The sequence below is a fragment of the Vigna unguiculata genome, chromosome 5, assembly GCF_004118075.2.
Source record: "Vigna unguiculata cultivar IT97K-499-35 chromosome 5, ASM411807v1, whole genome shotgun sequence".
NCBI lineage: Eukaryota > Viridiplantae > Streptophyta > Magnoliopsida > Fabales > Fabaceae > Vigna > Vigna unguiculata.
Genome location: NC_040283.1, coordinates 44,204,623 through 44,214,452, shown reverse-complemented (window position 1 = coordinate 44,214,452; position 9,830 = coordinate 44,204,623). Strand labels below are relative to the sequence as shown.

At 30.8% G+C, this 9,830-nt stretch overlaps 1 protein-coding gene across 1 annotated transcript; it reads left to right on the top strand.

Moving 5' to 3' along the window:
- The first annotated feature begins 2,697 nt into the window (after positions 1-2,697).
- LOC114185828 (vacuolar fusion protein MON1 homolog) lies at positions 2,698-8,462 on the top strand. Its single transcript, XM_028073760.1, has 14 exons — positions 2,698-3,168; positions 4,046-4,125; positions 4,245-4,316; positions 4,447-4,486; positions 5,022-5,123; positions 5,315-5,436; positions 5,646-5,778; positions 5,851-5,942; positions 6,451-6,532; positions 6,631-6,695; positions 6,871-7,161; positions 7,264-7,355; positions 7,767-7,831; positions 8,291-8,462. The coding sequence occupies exons 1-14, from the start codon at positions 2,857-2,859 to the stop codon at positions 8,384-8,386; spliced, it is 1,644 nt and encodes a 547-aa protein (XP_027929561.1). The 5' UTR covers positions 2,698-2,856; the 3' UTR covers positions 8,387-8,462.
- The last annotated feature ends 1,368 nt before the right edge of the window (positions 8,463-9,830 follow it).

The window sequence follows — 9,830 nt, the reverse complement described above, 5'->3', positions numbered from 1 at the left end:
AAAATTGATTTTTTTTTCAAGAGAAAGAATTGTAATGAAGATAAAAAAAAGTATATATGTCAACTAAACTTTAAAAACTTCATGAGAATAAAAGAATGAAATAAAATAAAAAATAATTATCTAAAGTTTTTAGAGTTACATATAATAAATTTGAAAAATCTTTAGAATGTGATTTGGAGAAGTATTCTGAAATTTGGCAATAACCACATAATCAAATTGATGAGGTACAAAAAACTTATTTAAAATGGGTTCATATAACGACTCTTCCGGTTTCCATAGGTACAAATGAAAATAATAAAAAACAATTTCAAAAATAAGATGGAAGTTGCATTTTTAGCAAGTAGTATGATAATCTATATCGAAAAAGATATTACAACAAACTTCACTTTTGATTCAATTATTGAAGATTTTAAATAATCTAAAGAGTATAAACCATCACTTTGACTAAAGGTATTTTTTTTTAATATATTAGTGTTATTATTTTGACTAAAGGTAATTTTTACTTTTTTAATATATTAGTGTTGATTCTAAACTTTATGTTTCACTTCCAAATATATTATTGTCATATTTTTTTTATTCTACTTGTTTTGAAAAGAAAAAATTGAGAGAAAATATTTTTTTAAATTAAAAATAATAATTTATAAATAAACAAATATTATCTGGCGTTCTGAAAATTTGTGCAAGTTTCGCCATGTTATAACTTATTAGTTATACTAGATTTGTCAATTTCCAGTAAATTTTTAAATGGTCTAGGTTGTTATTGCCAAGCAAACTTACAATGTAATTGTGTTTTAGTAAATTTTGAAGGATTTGTTGTGTAATGCAAAAAGGAAAAGCAAATTTTTTTTGCAAACTACTCGACTATGAAATTGCCACAACACAAGGCTTTAAAAAGAGCAAACTATCGGTGAATGACGTACTACAATTCCCGATGGTGCAATGAAGAAGAAAACGTAGTTTGATAAACAATCAAATGGGTTGGCCAACCAAATATGTGAGGAAATGATTCTGACCTGATCAGAATAATTGGGAACTTGGAGCATCGCTAAATTTCATGAAGAAGAACATTAAGATCAAGAGCGATTAAAGAGCTCCAGAACACTCTGTACTTTGCTTCCTAAACTATTACATCAATATAAAAATCCTCGAAAATCATATGCAAATATTACACTACTGTTAATCTTTTTTTTTTTTTTAACTTAAGTAAGTTATAAAATAATATATTAATTATACATCAAATATACTTATATAGTTTCTATATTATTTTAATTTAAATATTTTCTATAATACTGTTACAATTACTATAATCACTATATTTTAAAAATGATAGTATATTGTAATAGAAATTGGTCAATGCTTTCGTTATATTTGCACTCAAATAATTATTTAAATGAGTCAGTATATTCCTATATTTATAATATAACATGCATCAAAAAATATAAAACACAAGAACATTTTTTTTTGTGAATTTAAAATATCTTATCGGAAATTTAAATATTATTTAGTGTTTCTTATTTAATGGACACTTTCCATATTCCTTATAGTGATAATATGCCAAAGATTTTTTTTTTAATTGTTCACTTATATCTAATCTAAATTATTCCTTTGTCACTATTTTTTCCGAAATGTTTTTGTTATTGTAATAGATATAAATAAATTAAAGATTTCGTTAACATAAGTGAATATTGTTACTATCTTCTCGTTTTAGATACAATTTTAAGGAAAAAAAAAAGCTTATATATTTATTTATTTATTTTTATCATAAAATTCCTATATTCATACTTATTAATATAGATAGATTCTTATAAAATAGTTAAAAAATATAACTACTGCAATCAAATAATGTACCTAGAGGTAGTAAAAGAGTTTGTTCTTCCATAATTTTATTTATTTAATTAATAATTTGATCCTATATTTAATTATATGATTTATTTTAATTTATATTTATATTTATTTTTACTTAATTAAGTCTTACTTTTTAAATAAACATAATTTGATCTCTCGTGTTAAATTGAATTTAGCATTGTTTAAAAGAGATTGTATGATAAAATATGAATCATCTTCTACCTTGAGGTTCTTATAATTTGACATAAGACATGTTTCAAGTTTTAACATGTATCTTAGACCGTACATCTCTTCAGATCTTGACATGTGGTTTCTTTCGGATGACGTTAACACGTATTTAAATAAAGAGACAAAATTAATTATTTTTAAAAAATATCATGATTCAATTCAATAAAAATAAATAAAAATAGATCAAATTACTAATTAAATTAAATATTTTTTTATGATCTTCTATAAAAAAAAAATTTGTCCTAATTCCAAAATTACTTTTAAAGTCAAAAGTAAAATTTCAATTATGTAATTCAAAAATAAAAAGGGAAATTTGGATTGTGTAAGAAAGTTATTTAAAAAAAAATAAGACATTTGAATAGTACAATTCGAAAGCTAAAAATAACTATGATTTTCGAATTATACAATTCAAAAACTATTTTCCCCCTAATTCTCTTTAGTTTTTTAAGTTATTTTTAGTTTTATAAGTTAAAGGACTTATGAGTTGTGTAATTCTAAATTTGTTTTCTTTTTAAAATGACTTATAAGTCATATAATCGGAAAGTCAGAAATTGATTTTTTTTATCTATATAGGGTGCAGGCAGAAACTTATGTGGGCGTAGGAAGAAGCTGGCTGTGGCAAATTGAAGGTTTGGGCCTTGAGAAACGTACTATGCTGGCCCACATATTCCAGTGCGTGGCGGGTTGCACACTGGACGCGTCTACTCAGACTCACTCATCTCCTCCAACGCAAGCAACAGGCACCAACAATCTCTCTCTCGGTCTCTCCTCCATTGAATTGAGATGAGCGAGACGAGTTCATCGGCGCATGACCCCGAACCTCCCATCCGGCTCAACCTGCCTCCCCTCTCACCGAGCCTCTTCGACGCCGAACCATCGGAGCTCCAACAACCCAATGGATCCGCCGTCCGACACTCCTCCGATCCGTCCAGCCCTACTAGCAGCGGTTACGCCGGCGAGCGGGGTAGCAGCACCGCCACAACTGTCTCCCAGGTTGAAGATATCCTTCATAACGAAATTCAGGAGATCACCATCCACGATCCCCAACCTCTCTCCCACTCCTCTTGGCTTCCCGGAAAACGACACAGCGATGAGGTATATATACGTTTCTGGCTAATTTCTTTCCTACTTCATCTTAGTTTCCTTCGCTCACTCACTCTTATGAACAATTACACTTAACTGATTATCGATCTAAGATTAGATTACAGGTTCATTTAGAGTTGCGTGACCGTTGCAATTGATCTCGGCGTAATGCAAATTAGCCGTGTCTAGTGAATGATTTCAAAACCTGTTTATTAGGATTTGTTTGTGCGCATACTGCTTGTTCTTTCTCGTTCAGGCTTTCTGTGCCATTACTCACCTTGATGAACTAGTGTTTAATGAGTGATTTCAAAATTCTAATAGCACATTTAGAACAGAGGAGATAAATTTGAAACTGGACTTCCTTTTGTTTGCAGTTGTTTTTGTTCCTTAGATTTCATCGATGGGGATTAAATGCGGCAATGTGGTATAGGGTTTATCCACAGACAGTTTTTTTTTTTTTTTTATTTATTTAATTCACAATTTAATTATCGTTCTGACTGTATGATGATCGTGATTTTGAGTTTATTACATAAATAGAAACTGTGGGGAAATGAGCAGTGTTGTAGAACCACTAGCTTGAAATTATGGTCCGGGAGAGGGGGTTGGCAACTGAGCATTTGCTGTCGTTGTTACGATTTGTTCTGGTTGCAAGTCAAAATTAAATGCTCGGGTATAAATTAATACGACGACAAACTTGCGCGGTAATATGGGTAACAATCGTGACTAAATAATATTTGGTTTCAGACATTGCTTTTGAATTTCAATAAACTCTTGTGGATTAAGAACTTTAGTTTTTCCGATATAGATTCTTTAAAATGACGGCATTACAGCGAAAATATCTGTAAAGGCTGTAATATCATATTCTGTTTGATTGATGAATAAAGTGCAGGATGATGCTTCCATTTCATGGAGGAGAAGGAAGAAACATTTTTTTGTTCTTAGTCATTCTGGCAAACCAATATATTCTAGGTTAGTGTTTATAGCTTCTTCACCAAACAAACTCCCGTAAATTGCTGTTCATTACACTTTCTAGGATTGCTGGCTCAAAACATCAAAACCTTGCTCTATTTCTCTACTTCTTGACTCAGGTACGGAGACGAACACAAGCTTGCTGGTTTTTCAGCAACTTTGCAAGCAATCATTTCCTTTGTGGAAAATGGGTATTGTAGCTGTCTTTGTTCTGCTTAATTATAGCCCAATAGTTTCTAGTTACAGCAGTATTTAACTACATTCCAGTCTTAACTGAATATAATTTGAGTAATTTTTCTAACAGCTCTATTATGTTTTCAGGGGCGATAATGTCAAATTGGTGAGGGCTGGAAAACATCAGGTTTGATCATATAGCTATCTCTTGTTAAAGTTTTTTTCTCATAAGTATAATTTAATTTAGACATTCTTACTTTCAAGCCTAATAAATACTATGTTAAGCACGATGATATCTTAAACGTTTCTGTGCTTTGAAGTGTATGTTAGAGATACTGGATGTAAGATATGTTTGGACAAACGTTTCCGTAAGCACTTCTGAAGAAGAATAAAAAATTAAATTAAATTCTCCATAAGCTAAAATTAGCTTATATGTTAGTTAAATAAGTGAAAATTGAGAGGCTATATGAGAGACCTTCTACAAATTAGTTGGTGCGTAAGCTAATTTCTGCTTATGGAGAAACTAATGTCAATTTTTTTTCTTATTTTGTTCTCCTAAAAAGGCTTATAAAGAGGTTAACCCAAGCATACACATACTTTTTTTTCTTTTTGATTAGTGAGCTGCTCACCTTATGTTATTAGTATTTAGAGGATCAAGAGGCTTTTATCTTTTACCAATAAGATGATTGTGTTATGAAATCTTGTTTGAATTTATGCTACAGGTGGTTTTTCTTGTAAAAGGACCAATTTACTTGGTCTGCATCAGCTGTACGGAAGAACCCTATGAGTCCCTCAGGGGGCAGTTGGAGCTTATTCATGGCCAGGTATAATTGTGTTGGACTTGAGTTGGCTGCTTATGTGCCCAACGGAAAAGTGGATTTGTTTTTTGCTTACTTCTTTTTCTTCAGATTTTGTGTTTCTGAACTTACTAATTGTGTCTGTTTTTTGTTATTGAAATAGACTAGTTATGTTGCAGCGGTTGTATGATACATCTCTATTATTGGTATGTATGCAGATTATTGTTATACTAACAAAGTCAGTAAACAGATGTTTTGAGAAGAATCCGAAGTTTGATATGACACCCTTGCTTGGTGGAACAGAACTTCTTTTCTCTTCACTAGTCCACTCTTTTAGTTGGTTTGTTTCTCTTCTCTGAGCACATTTTTTTCTTTTAGTTTTAGAAATGTTAAAACATTTGTATTGTATAAGATAGAGAGGGATTTTTGGTGCTTTTTAAGTATTTTTCTATTAATTTCTTTGGTGGGTTGGGGGAGTAAGGGTTATTTACATTTCTCAATAATTTTATTTTTTGATGGTGAACATTGTTCTTTATCTGATTGTATCAGGAACCCGGCTACATTTCTTCATGCCTATACTTGTCTACCTCTTGCATATGCAACAAGGCAAGCTGCTGGTGCCATCTTGCAAGACTCTGCTGATTCTGGTGTTCTGTTTGCAATTCTGATGTGCAGACACAAGGTGCAACACTGAATTTGTCTATTTACATGCTAACATAACATGATAAAATAATTCATTAAAGGTTGAAGGCAGGTAATCAGTCTAGTTGGTGCTCAGAAAGCCTCTCTTCATCCAGATGATATGCTGCTCTTGGCCAACTTTGTTATGTCATCCGAGTCTTTTAGGCAAGTAAAACTGAAACTACTTTTATCTTTCAGCTAGCATTTCAAAGATTTTTTGATAGTATAGTTTTCATTTAATCCAGACTTTCTAGTTTTTGTTTGATGGTATAGTTTGGTATTTATTCAATCTACCTTGACTCAAACGGTAAAACTTCTTAAAACCTGTGCATTAACTATTCATTTAGATTTTGAATTTCTTTGCTATATGGTTATTAGACTTAGAGAAGATGCCAATCAAATCTGTGTTCTCTTGAGAATTCTTCATTAATTAGTGATGATACAATATTTTTTAATAAATGTTTTGCTAACTAATTATGGAGATAATTATATAATTATAGTTATACTATCATGCAAGATCTTTAACCAAGGAATCTGCATGAATAATAACAAATATTCTGCAATGTTCTACAATGTACAACAATTAATTAATAGCAAATATTTTGCAAATCAATTCCTTTGACAATGGTACCTTTATACATTTTAATTTTTTTTTTGGGATATGAATATGCAGGACTTCAGAAGCTTTTTCTCCTGTTTGCTTGCCACGATACAATGCTTTGGCATTTTTGTACGCTTACATCCACTTTTTTGACGTGAGTTGTTGGATTTGATTGCACTAAAATTTGCTGTATGATTTTCATCTTATAAATGATAGAGTTTACACAGATCATGACATGTAAATATTGGGCAGGATGATACGTATTTGATGTTGCTGACCACGAGTTCTGATGCATTTTACCATCTTAAGGATTGCAGGTAAATGATAGTTTAATGGTCTGAATGCTGTTATTATTGGATCCGTGATTCTAATTTTGGAAGAAAACTAAAAAGTGGAAAACGGATGATGGTTCATAGCAAAGAGATCCTCATTCTCTATGTAGCAATATCTGTCTTGCATTCATAGCTCAGAAATTTGTTTGCCAATTCACAGGATTAGTATCGAAAATGTCCTTTTGAAGTCAAATGTCCTCAGTGAAGCTCAGAGATCCTTGATAGATGGTGGGATGCGTGTTGAGGATCTTCCACCCTTACCTCATTCTGGATCTTCACATTTAGGTCAGCATAGGCTTCCATCAGATTCTCCTGAAAGATTAAGAGAACCTGATTGTGGCATTGGTGGTGCTGCTGGGTTGTGGCATTTCATATATCGTAGCATTTATCTAGATCAATATATATCCTCAGAGTTCTCATCACCTATTAATACTCCTAAGCAGCAGAAAAGGTAGTGATTTTATGGAAACTTTTGCGGTGTTTAGGTAGCTGTAGATTTTTTTTAATGCCTAATTGTTATTGTCAGAAGTATAACTTGCCTCCACTCTTGCAGATTGTATAGAGCTTACCAAAAACTTTTTGCATCCATGCATGATAAAGGACTTGGGCCACACAAAACCCAGTTTAGAAAGGATGAAAACTACGGTAACTATTTTTTTGTTCTTACTTTGTAACGGGTATGTGATATTTTGAGTCTGTTGTTATTACCAAAATCTCCTTTTGCAATATTTTGTTTTTTAAAATTCAACTGTGATTTTCTTCTTGTGGGGAAGAAGGGGGTGATCAAGTCATTTTTTTCTGTGGCATATATCCGTTGTTTTGGTAATAGATGTTTCAGAGTGATTCTATTGGTGAGCAAACCTCTTATTTTCTGAGATGCAAATGGAGATTCAAACGAATAATAGACAAGCCAATCTATAAATTTTGTTGTGCTGTGAAAAGTCAAATCTGCTAATGAAAACTAAACATTTTAGTTGGATTGAGATATAGTTGTGCTATTTCAGTTGGATGCTTTGTCAAACAGTTATCAGACTTGTTGCATATGTTTTTTGGCAGTTCTGCTCTGTTGGGTAACACCAGATTTTGAGCTTTATGCTGCATTTGATCCCCTTGCTGACAAGGTATTTTCTTTTTCTTGCCTACAACATTTCGCAAATCTCAATTATTTTGTTATACAAAAAGGTCAAGGTCCTATAACTACTATAGTTTTTGAGAATCTGAAAATGAAATATTTTTGCTGTGCTGTGAAAAGTCAAATCCGGCCAACTGTATATTCATAATTTACACTTAATGAGAATCTGCAAAAAAATATTTCATATTTAGATTGCAACAGTTGGTAAAATTTCTTCCGGTCCATTACTTCGGGAATAAACCATCAATTTGGTGTCTAAAATATCATTCTCTCCCCTAAATAGACCTTAAATTAAGGGAGTTATGTGAGTTGTTCCTAAAGTACTAGAAACCATGCTTCATGGTCCCTTAAATGTTGAAAGAATCTTGAAATTAATCCTCTCAAAGAGTAAAATATATCAATTTAGGTTGGATAAAGTCTGACTATTTTTGCACATTGAGATACGCAGGCCTTGGCAATAAAGACTTGCAATCGGGTGTGTCAATGGGTAAAAGATGTGGAAAATGAAATATTTTTGCTAGGAGCTAGTCCCTTTTCGTGGTGATTTTCTATCAAATACTGTAAACCTGTATGAGAAATGTTCGATTAATAAAAGTTCTATAGAATTTATTATTTCCTCATTCCCCATTGTCTATTAGGAAATTTTTTGATGAAAAATTATATTATCAGTATGTTTGAGCTTACAGCTGAACTGCTGCTCGGTTGTAAATTTTTCCAAATACCATTAGTTTTATTACATAGATTTATTTGAATAAATTTATTTACATGTACTTATAAGAGAAGGGAATAAGGTGAGATAAATTGAAGTTTTGCATAAGTTAAAATAAACTCCGGACACTTAAAATTGTTTTTCTTCATTTGATTTCTACTATAGTTAAGGTGCCTAAATTGAAGTTTTACACTAGTTAAAATAAATTTGATACTTAAAATATATTTTTTCTTCGCTTGAATGTTGCTTACATAGTTTATTGATGGAAAATAATGATTTTGATATTGACAACTTTTAAGGATAATACAGTAGTCAGAAAAAATATTGTACTAATAAAAGGAAAAGAGAGAGGAGAGAGTGAGATAATTATGTGAATTGGGTGTATAAATTTATTAGGGTATGAATCATATTATTTATGCACAAAGGTTTGGTTGGTGTGATGATTCAATTCCAGTGGGTTACATGATATGATTATATTGAGCAAGATGATTGTATGCATCTGGATAAATTATCACTCGAGAATTTACATAAATTGGCGAGAGTTCCGTGAAAAATAATAAATTTATATAAATAACATTAATTTAATATTTTAATAGTCTAATGAAGTGAAATAGTTAGAATAAATTTGTAATATTCAAATAATTATACCTAGTTATAAGTAATAATTATATAAAGTTTCTAATAAATAAGTTTATATAAATATTACAAAACATATATTATCAAAGTTATAAAAATTGAATGGCCATAAATGTCAAAGATTTTACATTCTTTTATATTATCAAAGTCACATTTTTTGATGATATCATCACCATCGGATATTTTATTATTCTAAGTGAATATTTTATACACTTGGACTTTTCAATCTCAGCAACATCGTCTCTTTGTTCAATTATTCGTTAATCATCTAACTTAATAGTATAAGATGGAAGAGTAACAATTTTTTTAATTGGTTTATTTTTCAACTTTTAAGTTATACACTACATAAATCTAATCATTCACATTGTTCTTATACAAACAATTTTTTCGTTTTGCATGAACCTATAATTAGATATGAAATGTCAGTAAATGAAAGTTATTAGTCAATCTTAAAAATGGAATAACAAACCTCTTCAAATTGGGACTTTCATCCATAAACATCTTCAACCATTTTTTAGGAAATAGTGTTTCCCTACATTTTTTGGCATCTTGTTCTGAGAAAATTCTCTAGCATAATGCGAATTAACAATTTGTAATTTGTAATAGATAGTGCGTGCAAAAATGTCTATGAATTTGATTATCT